Below are 19,837 nucleotides of genomic sequence, written 5' to 3' on the forward strand. Positions count from 1 at the left end.
TGTATCTATGTGGATTGTTTTTGTGTCCTCTATTCCATTCGTGTTTGTCTTTTTTTATGTCAATGCCATGCTGTTTTTATTACTATATCTCTGTAGTATAATTTGAGTTTTGGTATTCTGATGCTTCCAACAGCGATCTTTTTACTCAGGGTTGCTTTGACTATTCCGGGTCTCTTATTTTTCCAAATGTATTTTAGAACTTTTTTTCCCCCCTCTAGTTCTGTGAAAAATGTCATTGGTATTTTCATGGGAATTGCACTCAGACAATATAATGTTTTTGGTAGGATGACCATTTTGATATTACTAATTCTGCTATCCAGGAACATGGAAGGTCTTTCCATCTTCTAAGGTCATCTTTATTTTTTTTCTTTTTTGGGTGAGCGGTATTCTGGGGATTGAACCCTGGGGTACTCAACCACTGAGCCACATCTCCAGCCCTTTTTTGTATTTTATTTAGAGATAGGGTCTCACAGCTGCTTAGGGCCTCATGAAGTTGTTGAGGCTGGCATTGAACTTTCGATCCTCCTGCCTCAGCCTCCCAAGCAGCTGAGATTACAGGCATGCACCCACTACACTCAACTCATTTTCAGTTTCTTTCTTCAGTGTTCTGTAGTTTTCATTGAAGAGGTCTTTCTCCTCTTTAGTTAGATTTATTCACAAGCATTTTATTTATTTATTTAGGTTATTGTGAATGGGATAATTTCCCTAATTTCTTTCTTAGCAGATTCATTATTGAAGTGTAGGAAAGCAATTGATTTATGTATATTGATCTTATATCCTGCTACTTTGCTAAAGTTATCAGCTTTAAGTTTCTTCTGATGGAGTTTTTAGGTCTTTTAAATATAGGATCATGTCATTAGCAAACAGATAATTTGACTTCTTCTTTTCTTATTTGTATCCCTTTAATTTCCTTATCTGATTGTTCTGGCTAGAGTTTGAAGGAATATTTTGAATAGGAGTAGTGAAAGTGGACATTCTTGTTTTGTTTCTCATGCTTTCAGTTTTTCTCTGTTCAGTATGATGTTTGCTTTGGGATAGTCACATATATATATATAGCCTTTGTACTGTTAAGGTTAAGTTTCTTCTATTTGCAGTTTCCCTAGTGTTTTAAACATGAATGAGTGCTGGCCTTTGTCGAATGTTTTTTCTCCATCTATTGAAATGATCATATATTTCTTGTCCTTAGCATTATTTATGTGGTGTATTACATTTATTGATTTGTGTGTGTTAAACCAGCCTTGCATCCCTAGGATGAGTTTAGTTCTCATCTTAATTATTTCCTGTCTTCTGCTTTTGGAATGAGTTTGTTACTCTTTTTCTAGTCTTTTGAGGTGTAATGGGGCATAAATATTTGCATTCATTACATCTTGTTGGATAGTTCCCTTAACCAATATGAAATGACCTTTGTCTCTTCTGATTGATTTTGGCTTGAAGTCCACTTTATCTGATATGAAAGTAGCTACCCCTGCTTGCTTCTGGCTATTATTTGCAAGGTTTATCTTTTTCTGTTCTTTCTCCTTTAGTCTATGGATATATTTGTCTGTAAGGTGAGTCTCTTGTAAACAACATATGGTTGGGTCTTATTTTTAATCCAACCTGCTAGTCTATGCCTAGATTGAAGAGCTTAAACCATTTATATTCCATGTTATAAAGAGATGATTTTTATTTCCTTCCATTTTGATTTATCTCTAATTCCTTTTTCTTGATTCTCCTTTAACTATTTTTTTTATTGTGATGCATCCCTGGGCTGGTTTTCATTTTTATTTTTCATTTCTTCTCCATGAAATATTTCATGGAGTATGTTTTACCAGCTTAGTGGTTATAAATTCTTTGTTTCTGCTTATCATGGAAAGGTTTTATTTCATCTTCAGTTTTAAAAAATAGTTCTACTGGGATGGGGATATGGCTCAAGTGGTAGCACGCTCACCTACCATACGTGAGGCACTGGGTTCGATTCTCAGCACCACATAAATGTAAAATAAAGATATTGTGTCCACCTAAAACTAAAAAATAAATATTTTTAAAAAATAGTTCTACTGGATCTAGTAATCTTGGTTGGCACCTGTTTTCTTTCAGGGATTTGTATATTCCAAGCCCTCCTGGTTGAGGAATCAGTTGAAACTCAAATTGGCTTACCTCTAAACGTAACCTACCATTTTCTCATGCAACTTTTAAAATTCTGTCCTGATTTTGTTTGTTGGGCATTTTCTTACTGTGTGTCATGGAGAGGATCTTTTTTTTTTATTTTTTTAATCTTTTCTCTTTGAAGTTCTATATGACCCTGGACTGAGTGAATATCCAGGTATTGATGCTTTCACTCAGTGTGTCCTTAGCTGTTTCCAGTATGAAATCACTCTCTGGGCTACTGTTCTTTCACTGCTTCCTTTCTGGGCTTTGGAGGGATTAGAGAATACACCTAGAGCTATTCTACCATCTTCTCCTCCCCCGCAGGCTGATCTTTGAAACAGTAAACCATCCTCATTTCCTGGCTTTCCTGGTGCCTTGCCTGCCTCTTAGAGATTAGCCAGCACCTGCACAGCTCAGCAACCTGGACCTCCTAAGCATAAAAGAGGAAGTCTGGAGATGAATCCAAAGAATGGTGGGGTCCACAGACAAAGACCACTAAAATTTTTTTAAATTAAAAAGCCTGAGGTTATTTTACTTTATACTCTCCAGCTCCCATTAATTCTTCAGGAAGTGAGAGCTGACATCAGTTTTCTTGTTCTTTTAGGGAAATCATTGCTTGTACTGAAACTAATTTCTAAGGGCTTGCAGCATTTTGTCATCTTGCCATTACTTCTCTCAGGTCAAATGTACTATTTCTTACTCTACTATAAAACACAAGAGCCATTTTGAACATAGAATAAATTTAAAGGATATTTTTAGCTAGACAAGATTTTTTGAGTTAGAATAAGATTTCTAAACTAAAGGCTCACAGGTATTCTATGAGTCACTCTTAGAAGTTTCTTGAATTAAGCTTTAAAACAATATAAATACTGATGTTATAAATGTCATGCATGCATTGTTAAGCTGTAGTTTTTTTACTAAATAAGTAGTATTTTATACACTTCTAAAATTATTTCTTGTTTGTGACTGTTCATATGCCCATCTGTATTTTGTATTTGTTTTATCATAAAATCAATTTTTTTTTCAAACTTTATATCCTTAGTGCAGGCTGTGGAAGAACAGGTGCCATTTGTGCCATAGATTATACGTGGAATTTACTAAAAGCTGGGGTAAGAAAATTTTTTATGTAGCATTATATCCATCTGTTATGATTTTCAAACAGTATTAATTGCAGTAAATGACATTTTTAAAATTTGTTCTTTTTAGTTATACGTGACAATGGAATTTATTTTTATATATTTAACAAGCATGGAATATATCTTATTTTAATTAGGATCCCAGTCTTGTGGATGTACATGATGTTAAGAAATAGCATATATTTTGGTTATACATGGTACTTTTTCAGAATTAGTTTTACCACATAAGAATAAAAAATAAAGATAATGAAAAGGTATAAATAGTTCATATTGCCTTGAGGGTAATGTATGGGACAAGAGAGTTGAATAACTGCATTAGTGATGTAAACTGCAATCTAACTTTTCTTAATACAGACTTCTCATTGCCTTTTTTATATTTATTCTAGGTATAAGTGTACTGTATTCAGTAAATTTATGCCTACTGGAGATATTATAGTAGAGTAGTTAAGAATGGTACTGGTGGAGCCACACTGCCTGGATTAAAATTCTGACTCTCCTCTATGAGCTGTGGGATTTGAGTTTATTGTTAGTTTTTAATTGTTGGAATTATGATTATTTCTGCCATTGCTATTTCCAAAAAATTGTGTATGAAGCTATGGAGGATACAAAAATAGATAAGACACAACCCTCATTATAGATTTAAAAAACATATTACCACATATTTTATATATATGGTGCTTTTGCTGTTTCTATATTATGTTCATTTTCTATGCATTCAGGACAGATTTTTAATCCTGTAGCTTTAGGCTTTCTTTGAGCATGTCATTCTATATCTTCCTTAAAATAGAGTCAGTACAGTTTCACTTTTCCTTTTTCCTCTATTTTTCTGCTTTTTTTCCTGTGCTGTCTTTCCATTTTTAAATTTTTTTTTTTTAAAGAGAGAGAGAGAGAAAGAATTTTTTTTTAGTATTTATTTTTTAGTTTTTGGCGAACACAACATCTTTGTTTGTATGTGGTGCTGAGGATGGAACCCCAGCCATATGCATGCAAGTACTCTACCACTTGAGCCACATCCCCAGCCCCCATTTTTAAAATTTTTGTTAGGGAAAATTTAAGTTTTAAAAAGTTTCTTTAACATCTCTGTGGTGTTAGAGTTTATTTTTGTATTCTTTAAAAATTATAATCATTTACTAGTTCTCAAATTAAAATTTATTAAGTGGAGGAAAAAGTTAACTAGAATTATGTCATTTTAACATTAAAGTCAAAGATTAAAACTGAAATGGGAAGAGGCATTTAAATGAATGCCAGCACACAAAATTTCAGGTTTATTCAGAAAGTTTGAGATGTTCAGATCATTTAAACTTTTTAAAAAATATTTTTTAGTTGTAGACCAACACAATACCTTTATTTTATTTATTTACTTTTAGTTGGTACTGAGGATTGAACCCAGTGCCTCACATGTTCCAGGCAAGTGTTCTACCACATGAGTCCCAGCCCTGGCCCCTAAACATTTTTAAATCAGTCTTTATTTGATTGAATTTGGCTTAACATAAATGTAATAATCATAGGCCTTAATTATTTGTCCAAAATTCTTTTTGATGTCTACAATGATTCTCTAGCAATGAATTTGGGAAACATTCACAACTCTTCCGTCTTCCTCATCACCTCAGAATATCCTTGTTGATCAGCATATTTAATAGCTATGTTTCAATAAACTTGTACTAGTTTCTCTCCCATTTAGACTGTCATCTTCCTTAATACAAACATTTCCAGAGTATTGGATCTGCTCATGTTAGGATTGCCTTGTGGCAGTACTTCCATTTCCAAATATACAAGGAATTGTGTAGGCTGTTTTACAATCATTCCCTAGAGACAAAAGTGTTGAATCTGTATGTTTACCTAGTACTTTTAGCTGGTCCTTACATTGCTGATTCAGGAGATGCTGGCCTGTAGAGTTAAGACTAAATTGTGTATTTTTTACAGTTTGATCCTGAGGAACATTATCTTCTCTCTTCCTTTCAGTACCTTCTCCTCTTCCTTTTAATCTTAGTTTTTGTCCATATCAAATTCTCAGTCCTCCAAGTAAATTGTATATTCAAACTGCCGTGCCTGTGTATATTTTCTTCACTTTTTATGAAATAACCTTATTTTCATAGCCATCTTAATTGTCACTCCACCCATCAGAGTTTATGACAGAGTCTTTATTCCTAGTACATTGTAATCATGCTTTGGCTGGATATTATCTTTGTATCCACAATGCCACATTCCATGTCTAATATATGGTGAATAGTTGTGTCTAATGTCTATATGAAAAGAAATGAAATAAATGTATCTAAGGTCTGTATGAAAAGTTGGTCTTTTTTACTGTGTTTTGGAGTAATCCAGATTTTATAATTATTCCTTCTTTTAGAAAATACCAGAAGAATTTAATGTATTTAATTTAATACAAGAAATGAGAACTCAAAGGCACTCTGCAGTGCAAACAAAGGTATAGTTGTTTGTTTTATTCTATAAACTACATTTTTATAAATGCCTTGTTTTATTTAAATGTCTTTTCCCTTAATCATCTGTCTCCCTGATAGGAGCAATATGAGCTTGTTCATAGAGCTATCGCCCAACTGTTTGAAAAACAGCTACAGTTGTATGAAATTCATGGAACCCAGAAAATTGCTGATGAAGGGGTAGGTGTTCTTGACCTGTTAATTTTAGCAAACTTTTTACCAAGCTATAATATTTAGCTTTTAATTGTTACCTTATATTTTATCTAACATAAGAATAGCCATAACAGTTATTATTTTCATCTAATGTGATTTTATTAAGTTGTGAATGTTTCCCAAATTCATTCTTCATGTTTATATCTCTGTCAAGTCATATAATTCATTATTGTTTAAAGTATAAATTACTTTTTAAAAATGTTACTGTATTGTTTTCTCCCCCCACTCAACTAAATAATTGTGAGTTGTTTTCACTTAAATTTTATTTTGTTCTTGGCTTGACAATATGAAGTTTTGCAGTTGTTTTTGTATACTGTATGCTATTTAAGCAGAATTATAACGTCCCTTTTGTCATGTTGTAGTTCAATGTCATTTTAGCTTTAAAAGAGCTTATCAGATATTCATACTTTTGACCTAACAAAAATTAGGTATTCTTATTAGTGTTTTCATTTCTTCCTCTGTTTTGTTCTTTCCTTGTTCATAATGGTGCTAAGTTTTGGGGTAGAATTTCTTTATACCTTTATCATAGAACTATCTTATAATGAACCAAATATGAGAAAATTAATTGTAAAATTATAACTTGTTTTCCTTTTTCTCTATTAAATGGTTTTGTCAATTTCTCAGAGTATTCATTTGAAATTTCTTAGTTTTTCAAATAGAGATTTATTAACAAATGCTAGTCTTAGTATACCTTCAGGTTATCTAATAGTGTTCCATGAATTTAGGAACTCTGTGTATTCCCTTTATTAGTCAAGTGACAGTTTTAATGGTGTTTTTTTTTTTTTTTTAATAAAATATAACCTTTATATTTTTATGTGGTGCTAAGGATCAAACCCAGTGCCTCACCCATGCTAGCAAGTGCTATAAGCCCAGTCCTGTTTTTAAGATTTATATACATTGGTCTGGGGATATAGCTTGGTTGGTAGAGTGCTTACCTTACAGGCATAAGGCTATATATATATGGATCCTCTTATTCCTTTGTTAATATAAGAATGATCTTACAACTAGGCCTTACATCTCCATCTCTTTTTCCCTTTTGTTTAATTTAATCCTGTTATGTAACCTGTTCTAAATCTAGCCACATTTTTTATAAACGAAATGTTTTTTCTTTTGTAAAATTTATCTAAAACAAGACATTTACTATTTCAATATGGACTTTTCTTTAAACTTTAATTGGAAATATTTTCATTTTATTCCATAAATGCAAAATTAATTCAAACCTAAGGTTTTTGTATTTCAGAAATGTATTTTAGACTACCATTTTCTTTATTATATAGTAGTGAAAAATTTTAACCATTACTAACCTTTACATGTTTAATAAGATGTATAGGAAATTCTTTTATTGCAGTTTTCAGTGTTATTTTTTTTTTATTAAGCTTTTTGCTATATTTAAATAATCTCCAGGAAATAATGCATGATAAATATTGCATTGCTCTCTTATCTCAATATTCCTATTACCTGATCTTTATTAGGTTTTTATTTTCTCACTCCTTGTTTAATAGCCTGAAGTTCACACTAGGATTATAATTTTGTCATAAGTGTTTGTGTCTAATGGGTTAGATATTTACAGATGACTAAGAAATATAATAAACAAAGTCATAAATTGGATAAGAAAAGATGAAATAATACCCAGTAGCAAATAAGTGTTGATTTCAAATCTACTTTCTTATCATTGCCTGGTAGTAGACACACGCTAATTGTTGTTGAGATATATGCAAATTGTGTATTCTTTAACAGTGTGTATACATTCTGATAAATTATTATTTGACTATTTATGTTGTATGAATATCATAGAATTATCTTAAACACAAACTAAGACAGCTACCACTATTATAAGGCAATATAATCTTATGGGACCACTATCGTGTGTGTGATCCACTGTGGAACCAAACTTGGTATGTGGTACATGACTGTATGTTTATATCCCAGGTGGATGAATTGATTAAAAAATAGAAAAATAAATGGATAGAAGAAAATATAATCATCATAGATAGTTTTGTAACATTTAAAAAAATCTTACTCTTTTGGAATTTTTAAATATAAAATGACTGTTTTTATTAGACAACTATATGTAGTTGGAGATTGTTAGACCCACTTAGAGAAATGTGGAATCTAAAAAAATGGGAGAAATCATCTTAGAACTGTGTGGTTGAGTAAAATGAGTTGTATTTCAAATAAACAATTATGTATATATATTTATTGTTATATGTATTTATATTTATAAAAATATATACTTACTGTATATATAGTAAATATATATCTATAAATATATACATTTACTGTTCGAAAGCTATAAAAAATAATAAATCTCTTATTATTTCTCTCACAGTTTAATTCAGAAGTAAAAGTTTTTAAAAATCTATATTCCAGAATTAGTTTTGTAGAAATTTTAGTTTGAAATAGTTTTTGGTAGTATAAGACTCTACAGTAAATGATATTTGTTAGAGCTGTTTACACCTAAAATGATGTACCGATTAAGGGAGCTAAAGAACATTTGTTCTGTTGTATCATATTGATTCCCATTTAGAAACACCTTAGTAAGCAAAAATCTGTAAGGTATGCATGGGAGCCTTTTTATCTTTGATATAAAGAACATCATTATTGGTACTATCAACACTAGGATTTTTAATTCTAGAATGAATGATCAATAATGTGTGTTATGGTCTTTCTGTTGTGTTTGTTTTATACATTTTAGAGGAATTCTGAATTCATTTAAATATTGAATTCTGGAAAACTTCCTGAAATGGAATGTTCTGTATTTTTAAAGCACATATATTCTTAAATATTTGATACTTAGGGTCTGAGCCTTTCTTTTTTTATGTGTGGCCTTTTATACAGCTCTGTTAAATGGAATACACAAAATAACTTCTATAAGCTCTGATGGAAAGAGATTATACTAGAAACCTAACCTTCCTATAGATTAATTTTTTAAATACTTTCAATTTTGAAAGTTAGTGATAGCTTCATCAGGTAATAAAAGCATCCCAAGAGATTGTATAAATCAGGACAAATGAAATAATAAAAAAAGATCAGAAGATGTAAGAGTATACAACAAAATTATTATAGGTAAATACTGGGACATTTAAGAATATTATTCTAATATGAAGTCTAGTGACCAGGTTTTGTTCCTGCTGTTAGGTGGTAGGTTTCCATTGAGTTGCAGTTCTGCATTGCCACATTGGTTGATTTCACCAGATGAAATTCATCTTTATGATGTTTAGAAAGCTTTTTTCTTTTTTCCTGTTAATGGCTGTGTCATTCTCTCTATTGACTCCCATCATCATTTAATTCACCCCGAAGGAGGAATTCTTTATATCACATATAGTCACTTGCCTACAGATGTCCTTAACTTTAATACCATTCCACCTTGATATTCTTAGTTTATATGTACATATTTTTTTTTCTTTCAACTGTAATATCTCTTTTCTTTGATTTCACAGCTTCATGGTACTTTTATCACCTTAGGACTTTTAGTATTTACTTTTATATTTTTGTTTGGTGATAATTCCAGACTTTACTTCTTGAAATTAAATACCAATATCCTTTATTATCCTCTTGACTGCTGATTTTTTTTTTCATTGCCCTACCTACAGTTCCAGATGTCCAAATGCTCTGAAAACCTAGTTTTGTTGTGCTTTGATTTTTGTTTGTTTCTGTGTCCAATTTTTATAGTCATTTTGTAGCAAAACCTATTAATATGGCATGAGGCTATATGTTGTACTAAAAAAAATTACCTTTTTTTGGTTAGAAACAGTTTACTCAAAGCAATTTTATGTAATTCACCTTTATTTATTTTATTTTTGTTGCAGTATTAGGGATCAAACCCAGGTCCTCACACATGCTAGGCAAGTGCTTCACCACAGAGCTGCATCCCAGCCCTCACCTTTAACTTTTATTTAATGTAAAATTTTAGATTTTTGGTGCAAAGTAGTAATGAGTGTTATGAGAATATTGTGTGATTAATGAATCAGTAATATGTCAGGGATCTTTTTGATGGAGGGTGTCTAAAAGTTCTGATGGTGTCTGAGGATTTAAAACTGTGATGACCCAAACTCCTAATTTGCCTAGGACAGTAATATGTTGTACTTGTTTTCTACCTGTAATGATCAATAGTCTTCCACTTTCATTTTCAAAAGAGCCCTGATTTGGGTAGTACATTATATGGTCACCTTACCAATAGCACATATCCTGGAACAGATATTTTTATAATGGTGGGTAGCTTGAGGTAATGATGAAAGTTTTCACTTTTATGATGTAATTGTTGTCTGGTCAGTTGGTTAGATGTATAATATAAAACTCTTCTGATCTATCAGATTATATATTAGGAGACAGGGCACACTGAAAATTGCTGGGAAGTTGAGATCTCAATTTTCTTTAGTTGGAAACACTTTAAGTAACATAAATTTAAAAGAAAAAGAACCTGCCATGATAGCCATGGTAGAAATGTCTTTTATTTACTTACTTACTTACTTACTTCTTTGCTTATTTATTTTGCCCCTGAGGCAGGATCTCACTAAGGTCTCAGATTCCTGGACTCAAGCAGTCCTCCTGCCTCAGCCTCACAAATGGGATCACAATATATACTGGCTGCACCTGACTAGAAATACCTTTTGATAAAGGAACTCTGAGAGTGCAGTTGTTTTGTTATTTATTGACAGTATATGCTGAGAGCTTTTTTAAAAAAATTATCTGAGATGTAGGCAAAAAATGGTTGAAAATGATTTCTGTTTTCTGTTCCAGAATTAATAGCCTGGCTAGAATGAAACTAATTCAAGAGAGCATTTTATATAATAATTTTATAGTCCTAAATCTCTAAGATTCTTGTAGTTGTATTAACTTTGGATCCATCAATGTGAATGATGTCATTATTAACTCTTTTTTAATTTATTGTTTTTAAATATACATGACAGTAGGGTGTATTTTGACATATTACACATACATAGAGTGCAGTCCATTACAATTTTTATCCCTTTCTTGGGGTTGTACATGAGGTGGAGTTACATTGGTCATGCATTCGCACATGAGCATAGGAAAGTCATGTCCAATTCATTGTACTGTCTTTCCTATTCCCATCCCCCCTCCCTTCCCTTCATTCCCCTTTGTCTAATCCAGTGAAATTTTTTACTTCTCTACCCTCCCTTGTTATGGGTTAGCATCTAAAAATCTTCTTCACAGCAAAGAAAACAGTCAAGAACATGAACAGAAAAATCTTAACCACATGCCCCTCAGGTAGAATATTAATCTCCAGTATATACAGATTACTCAAAAAACTTAACACCAAAAAAAAAAAAAAAAACATAAAAAACACAGATAACCCAATCAGTAGGCAGAGGAACTGAACTGGCATTTCATAGAATATTGGTCAACAAATATATGAAAAAGTGTTCAACATCTCTAGCAATTAGAGAAATGCAAATTAAAACTATACTGAGATTCCATCTCACTGCAGTCAGAATGGAAGTTATCAAGAATACATGTCATTGGTTCTTGTGACTCACAGGAACCATGATATTCTTAAATGGTCTCTCCAGGCCTACTTAGTTAGCAATATAAATGTTACACTCCCTAATGGAGTAGGGTATTTCACATGGTGGAAGAGGGTGGGACAAAGAATGTTTAAAATGAATCCTAGACAGTTTTAAGGTACAGTTTTAAGGTAGTAAATGGAAAGTCATAGTAGTACCCAAAAAAGATTGAGAAAGGTGAAGAATAAGCCTTACTTTGTTGACTTTTTCCTTCTCTATACATATGAAGTTTCTATCTTGGACAGTTTGGGTTTTTAGAGTAGCATTTAAGATGTGTACCCAATTAATTTTTTCAGTAACTGATAATGGTTTATATAAATTATTCCTGTTGAAGTTTGCTCTTTTAGAGCCAGAATTTAAGAACCATTTTTTACTTTGCAAAAGTAGCATTATTTTAAAACTTCAAAAGCCAGAAGCAATTTAGTTGAAACATAAGGAAGGAAAATTATTTTTTTCCTAGCTTTAGTAAAGTATTTTTTTTTCCTTTGGCAGAATGAAATTAGCACTGAAAGCTTGGTCAGCTCCATAGATACGGAAAAACAAGATTCTCCTCCTCCAAAACCACCAAGGACTCGCAGGTATTATATGTCTTTGAGTATTTTCTTTGGAAGGATACTTGTATTTTACAGGGTGTTAATTAAAATGATTAATTGTCTATATTTCTAAGTTACTTTTTTAAATGTTACTTTGTTTAGGATATAAGATATGTACAGCAATTGATTTGTTTCTGGTATAATAAAAAAAATTTTTAAATTATTTTGGATAAAATGTCTGTGGTGTACTGTACCAGAAGACAGTCAATCATGAATTGATTATAGCTCCTGTTTGATACATGTTACAATTAAAATTTTAATTATTCTGAAGAGTTCTTATCTTCTTGTAATGATTGTACCAATAATATGACAAAAATTGTACACATGTGTGTTTAATAACATTACTAGCAAAGTAATTACTGTCTCTTCTTTTACTTCTCTTTTTGGGGTGGGGACAGGAATAGCTGGTAAGTTAGTTACATGGAATAATGGAAGGAATATAGGCAATCATAAGGATGTAATTTCAAATCCCTTTCATCAGTTAGCTCTGGAGTTGTCGTTTATTTAATCCTTAGGATTTGGATGGAGGAGGGGGCGGGCAGCAGTGGTGACAGCAGGGCTTAAGTATTGTCTTGAGGATTAAATAAGACATATAAAATATTTTCAAGTGTTTTTTCTTGCATATGGATCTGTCCAAGCTGATTGACCTTCCTTCAAATTAGGATTTTTTTATACAGGGTACACCAATTCTTAATTCTTCCCCCTTGAAAGTTTGCTGCAGCTTGACTAAGTTCAATGAAGTGATTTGCTAATACCAAGAGACAGCTCTAGTGTGATCATCCCTCTTTCCAAAAAAAAAAAAAAAGCCTACAACTTTCCTCAGTAGCTAAAGATTTGGCCAGAATTTCTGTATTCCCCAGGAGTAGTTTGTCTCACATTTTGATTAAGCAAGATTCAATCTGCTTGTGAAGGAATATTCTGGATATGGAAAAGACACCTTTGTACTCTGGTCTAAAGGGGCTTTTTTAAAAATATTTCTTAGTTATACATGGATGCAGTATCTTTATTTTGTTTATTTACTTTTATGTGGTGCTGAGGATTGAACCAGAGGCAAGCGCTCTACCACTGAGCCACACCCCAGCTGCCTTAACTTCAGTATTGATAAACTGAATAAACTAAAGCTATTTCTTTGAAAATTCTTTACTTCACTGTATTGAGATACAGTGCTGCTTTTTTAAAATTGTTAATAATTAGTGATAATATGTATGAAGCATCGAGCTACATGCTTGACCTGTAGTAATAGGTTTTTAACATATAATTATTATAGTCTTTGGAATGCATTTCAAAAAGCAAAAGGAAATCAGGAAGCCAGTATAGAGAGGTTAGGTCTCCACATTTAAATGTTCAAGATGTTAAACTATGGGATAACAGAATTTTCTAATAATTCTTTCCAGTTTGACTTTCATCTTATTATCTATCAAAGTTGGTATTTTAGCCACCTGTGGGAGAAAGCCAGTTGAAATCTATGAACTGTTCTCTAACTTCTTTGTTCCAAGTTCTAGGGTCCTAAAAGAAAACTATTGATCTTAAAGGTACTTAAGAAGCATGCTTGCCCCCTAGAATCTTCAAATTTGGTTTTTGAGATTGAACCAGCGTTGAAGCGTTCCAAGTGTATGCTGGTACTTATGATTTATATGTTCTTATACTTTGTAACAACATATAGTAGTGGCCTCTTCCTAATTTTGCAGAGGAAAAAAATGAATAGAATGCTCTACGTTTTAAACCTTTCTCTTTTTTTAAAACTTGGCTCATATTATTCTTTAATAATCCAAAAAGATGATAAGGCTGCAAATAAGTATTAGAAAAATATTTACCTTAAGATAGGTTTTTATTTGGCAGGCACGCTCAAAGTTTTATGTGTGTATAATTTTATTTTGCATATGTAAGTCTGGTTTTTTGTTTGTTTTTTAGGGATGGGGGGGCGAGTTCCTTCATACAGTAGAGTCAAATGCCAGAATTTCATTGTTTTCTACAGAGAACTTTGTGACTTAGTGACTTCTAAGTTGAGATGAGTGCTAGAACCCATTGTAAATTGTTACAACATAATTGAAAATAAAGTCACAAAATTGAAAGATTGATAAAAAGTGCTTTGTTTTCCAGTATATGTTACTCTCTATGAGTGTAGTAACAAGTTCATTAATTGTTTAAAGTACATATTATTGGATAAAGACTCGAAAGAAACATTCATGTTTGTTGATTAGATTTAATTACTTTTCTGCTCTGATTTATAAATACTTAAATCATGTTTGTTTGTTTTTTTAAGCTTTGATGGCTTAATTTTTTATTGGTTCCTTTTAATTTTACATGAAAATAGAATTCATTTTTACATAATTATATAAATGGAATGTATTTTATTCTGACCCCAGTACCTCTCCTTTCCCTTCTCTTTTCCTGCTCCCTGCTCTATTGATTTTTCTGCCATTTACCTATATTTTTTTAAATTAATTTCTTATAGATATACATGATGGTGAGGTTCGCCATAGTATATTCATATATGTACATGGGAAAATTATGTCAGAAAAGTCTTTCCTTTTCCCATCCCCCTCCTTTCCTTTCATTCCCCTTTGTCTAATCTTAAAACATATTTCAAACAGCAGATTTCATTGTCTGTTTTTAATACATACTTTGTTAAACTAATAGAGTTCTCTGTGCACTTTATTTACCAATACTATCACTTTGGAAATATACCTTGTTTGCTATTTCTGCAGACTGTCACAGATTTACTATGGAGACACAAAAGAGTTTATACCTCAGTAAATTTTCTTACTATGTTTAACATTTCAGAAACAGTGACAGTATGCTTGATGCTTTTTTCTAATGCCTCTCTAGTCAAACATTTTAACTAGGAATAGGGTTGGGAGGAACACAGTAGGATTCTGTTTTACACATTTTGATCTCTAAGCTGAAGTAAAGATTTATTGAAGGTTTAGTTATGTAACTGATGATAGGAATAGCTAAAATCTCTCTGATTCTGGATATGACAAAATACCCACAGAGGTAATAATCCTATTAAACACTAAAAAAAAAATTTTTTAAGGAAGAAAAAGAACAATAAGGAGATAAAACCAAGAAACAGTGATGTAGAAACCATGAAGGAAAGAGGTTTTATTGTTTCCATTTTGTTCTGTTCTGTAGTTTTGGGGGAAAACAAGTGCTTTATCACTGAGCCATACTTGTGGCCCCTGAGAGTTTTTAATATGGCAAAAATATATTAATATCTCCTTCTTTAAAATGTCACCAGGGAGAATGAACTGGAATTTCAAATCTATTTTGTCTGAAAGTGAGGTCAAAGCAAAGAGTTGAGAACTGTTCAGATGGAATAATTTAAAGCTACCTCATTTGGAAACCTTCAAATAGCTCAGGATGTGGTAGAACATTGGCGATTTAGGACCTTGGGAAAATGGCAGGTTGAAAATTAGTGAATGGGAGAAATCCATAGCACACAAAACGGTTAACATTCTACTTTACCTTTGTTTGTTTGTTTAAAAAATTCTTTCTTTTTTGAAATTTATTTTCCTTATTAGGTTTTTTAACAAAAACTATATTAAACTCAAATAAGTTGCCTTAAAATGTTTAATTTATGTGAAAGAGAGGAGCAAAATAACTGGATAAGAGAAAAATCAGTAGCGTTTAAATGGAAAGTAAAGCCTTTAAGTCGAAATGCATTTATTTGCATTAATGAAAGAAATTAAAAGTTCTTGGTTGGAAAAGTTAAATATAGTTTATCTTTGAGGTTACACTTAATATATCATTTTAACCATGTGTGGTGGCACATGCCTGTAATACCAGCAGTTCAGGAGGCTGAGGCAGGAGGATCTCGAGTTCAAAGCCAGCCTCAGCAAAAACAAGGCACTAAGCAACTCAGTGAAACACTGTCTCTAAATAAAATACAAAATAGGGGTAGGGATGTGGCTCAGTGGCTGAATGCTCCTGGGTTCGATCCTCATACCAAAAAAAAAAAAAAAAAGGAATACAAACAATAAAAGATGCTAGAGAGGTCATAGAGAAAAAGGAACACTTTCACACTGTTGGTGGGATTGTAAATTAGTACAACCACAAGGGAAATCAGTATGGAGGCCTGTCAAAATGCTAGGCATGACAATCCCTAAAAAACAAATGTCAAATGTCTTTTTTGATATAAGGAGAGCACTAAGAACAGAGCAGAGAGGAAGAGCATGAGAAAAAGATTAACATTAAACAGGGACGAGAGGTGGGAGGGAAAGGGAGAGAGAAGGGAAATTGCATGGAAATGGAAGGAGACCCTCATTGTTATACAAAATTACATATAAGAGGATGTGAGGGGAAAGGGAAAAAAAATTAAAAAACAAGGGAGAGAAATGAATTACAGTAGATGGGGTAGAGAGAGAAGGGGGGGATAGTAGAGGATAGGAAAGGTAGCAGAACACAACAGACACTAGTATGGCAATATGTAAAAACGTGGATGTGTAACCGATGTGATTCTGCAATGTGCATACGGGTAAAAATGGGAGTTCATAACCCACTTGAATCAAACGTATGAAATATGATATGTCAAGAGCTTTGTAATGTTTTGAACAACCAATAAAAAAAAATACTAGGCATGAAACCACCATATGACCCAGTTATACCATTTCTTGGCATTTATCCAAAAGAATTACAGTCATCATATCCTAGTGATACATGCACTTCCATGTTTATAGCAGCCCAATTCAAGTACCAAACTATGGAACCAGCGTGGGTATCCATCAGTGGATGAATAGATAAAGAAAATTTGGAATATATATACGCACACTATGGAGTTTTATTCTGCCATTAAGATAAATGACATTTTGTGATGTGCAGGAAAATGGATGAAACTTGGGACCATTGTGTAAATAAGCCAACTCAGAAGGTCAAGGGTCATATATTTCTGTCATATGCAGAAACTATAGAAGAAAAAGGAAAGGTGGGTGGGGAAATCTCATGAAAGTCAAAGGGAGATCAGTAGAGGGAAAAGGGACTAGGGGGTGAGAGGAGGGGAGCAAGGGAGAAAATTCTTGGGAATATTGTTATATTGTATGAATGTGTGAATATGTTACAACAAACCCCATCATTATGTACAACTATAATGCACTAATTTAAAAAATGCAGAAAGAAAAAATTACTGTATAGACTTCTATTAAGTCCATTTTGATTTATAACATCTTTTAGATCCAAAAGTGTCTTTGCTGATTTTATATCTAGACAATCTATCTAGATATATTGAAATCACAGTATTACTGTATTGGCATTTATCTGAGCCTTTATGTGAAGTAATATTTGTTTTATGTAATTAGTTGCACTGACATGGGGTGTAAATATTTATTGTCATTATTTCTTTTTAATGGATTTTTCCCTTATCGGTATATAGTGATCTCTTTGTCTCTTCCGATTAATTTTGGCTTGGAGTCTGTTTTGTCAGATATAAGAGTAGCTACTGTTGCTTGCTTTTGGGGTTCCCTTTACATGAAATGTAATTTTCCGTCCTTTGATTTTTCAGCCTGAGTATGTCTATGCTTGTTAGGTATTTCTGTTGCAGGCAATATTCACTTGGGTCTTGTTTTTTTAATTCAATTGGTCAGTCTATATGTATTTTAATTGGAAAGTTGACATCATTTACATTCATTGTTATTATAGAGAGGTATATGTTTCTTATTTCCTGCCATTTTGATTTGTTTTAGTGTTTAATTCAATTCTAATTATCATTTGATTAGCTACTCTTTAATGAGATTTATTCTTTTTTTAATTTGTTCTAAACTAGTTACACATGACAATAGAATGCATTTTGACACACTGTACATAAACGGATTATAACTTCTCATTCTTTTGTTGTGCATAATGTAGAATCACACTGGTCATGTAATCATATATGTACATGGGATAATAATGTCTGTTTCATTTTACTATCCTTCCTACCCACATACCCCTTCCTCTCCCTTCACCCAGTTATCCTCCTTCTTCCTCCACTGTATAGTCCAAAGTATCTCATTGTCATCCCCCCCACTCCACCCTCACTTATTATAAGCTAACATCCATGTATCAGAGAAAACATTTGGCCTTTGGTTTGGGGGGATTGGCTTATTTCACTTAGCATGATATTCTCTGGCTTTATCCATTTACCTGCAAATCCATAATTTTATTCTTCTTTAAGGCTGAGTAATATTTCATTGTGTATATGTACCACATTTTGATTATCCATTTATTGTTGAAGGGCACCTAGGTTGGTTCCATAGTTTAGCTACTGTGAGTAGAGCTGATAGAGTAGGCCCAAACCTTCACCAAGTTGGCTCAGGAACTGACTTCCTTAACAATACTCCTAAAGCTCAAAAAGTAAAATCAAAAATCAATAAATGAGATGGATTTAAACTAAAAAGCTTCTCAGCAAGGATTGTTTGTTTAATCAATAACATGAAGAGAGAGCCTACAGAATGGAGAAAATCTTTACCACATGTAACTCAGATAGAACATTAATCTCCTGAATGTATAAAAACTCAGAAATCTTAACACACTCACACACACAAAAATAATCCATTCAATAAATTGGCTAAGGAACTGAGCAGATTCTTCACAGATGAAGAAATACAATCAATCAACAAATATATGAAAAAATGTTTAACATCTCTAGCAATTAGAGAAATTTAAATCAAAACTACTCTAAGATTTTATCTCACTCCAGTCAAAATGGTAGTTATCAAGAATACAAGCAACAATAAATGTTGGCAAGGATACAGGGAAAAGTTGCACTCATACATTGCTGATGGGACTGTAAATTGGTGCAACCTTTATGGAAAAGCGGTAAGGAGATTGCTCAGAAAACTTGAAATGGAACCACCACTGACCCAATTATCCTACTCCTCAGTTTATACCCAAAGACTTAAAATCACCATAAAAATACAGAGGTTTATTCTTCAGAAATTTTTATGTTCCTTTGTTTATAGTATCTGTCAAAGTACTTTCTGCAATGCTGGCTTAGTGGTCATGAATTCTTTGACTTTATGCTTGAATTGGAACAGTTTTGCTTCTTTTATTCTGAAGGATAGCTTTGATGGACTAAGCAGTCTTAGTTGGTACAGATTTTCTTCAGTGCTTTAAACACATTATTCTAAATTTTTAAATATTCTTATACATCCGATATCATGCTGATTGGCTTACCTATAAATGTAACCTGACTTTCTTGGGGCTTTAAAATTTTTATCCTTATTCTGTATGTTTAGTATTTTAATTATAATGTGTTGTGGAGAGATTCTTTTTTGGCCCTGTCCATTTGGAGTTCTGGATATGTCCTATGTGCTTAATCCCAAGATTTGGAACTTTTTCTGTTACTTCACTGAATATGTTATCAGTGTCATTGGCCAGTATGTCTACTTTCTCAGTGTCAATGGATCTTAAGTTTGGTTTTTTTATGTTGTCCCAGAGTTCTTGTATATTCTATATAGTTGATTTAATACTTTCTGAATATTCAAGGCTAACCACCTTCTCTTCAAGCTGTGAGAGTCTGTCTTCTATTTGGCATAATCTATTGGAGACATTTTTCAACTGAAATATATTAATTTGATTTATGGAGTCATTTCCAAGATTTCTGTTTGGTTCTTTTTATAGTCTTCAGTCTTTATTGAAATGCCCTTTCTTGTCTTGTATTTTCTCCCTTAGTTCATTTTTTGCATCATCTTTTAATTCATTAATCATTTGAATAATCAACTTTTTGAATTCTTTGGGATTTTATAGGCGAATTCAATTTAGGGGAGTTATGAACTTTTTGAGGCATCTTCTTGATCTTTTTTGTCATGTTTCCTACAATACTATAT

General features: G+C 32.3%; 1 protein-coding gene across 2 annotated transcripts in view; it reads left to right on the plus strand.

Moving 5' to 3' along the window:
• Nucleotides 1-19,837, plus strand: part of Ptpn12 (protein tyrosine phosphatase non-receptor type 12) — a 105,050-nt gene that overhangs the window by 65,664 nt on the left and 19,549 nt on the right. For both annotated transcript variants that reach the window (XM_027926306.2, XM_071613425.1), the window contains exons 9-12: nt 3,170-3,236; nt 5,614-5,691; nt 5,786-5,884; nt 11,935-12,020. In XM_027926306.2, the coding sequence (XP_027782107.1) occupies nt 3,170-3,236; nt 5,614-5,691; nt 5,786-5,884; nt 11,935-12,020 (330 nt within the window). The remainder of the gene's footprint in view (nt 1-3,169; nt 3,237-5,613; nt 5,692-5,785; nt 5,885-11,934; nt 12,021-19,837) is intronic.

The sequence above is a fragment of the Marmota flaviventris genome, chromosome 1 (genome assembly GCF_047511675.1).
Source record: "Marmota flaviventris isolate mMarFla1 chromosome 1, mMarFla1.hap1, whole genome shotgun sequence".
NCBI classification, from domain to species: Eukaryota; Metazoa; Chordata; class Mammalia; order Rodentia; family Sciuridae; genus Marmota; species Marmota flaviventris.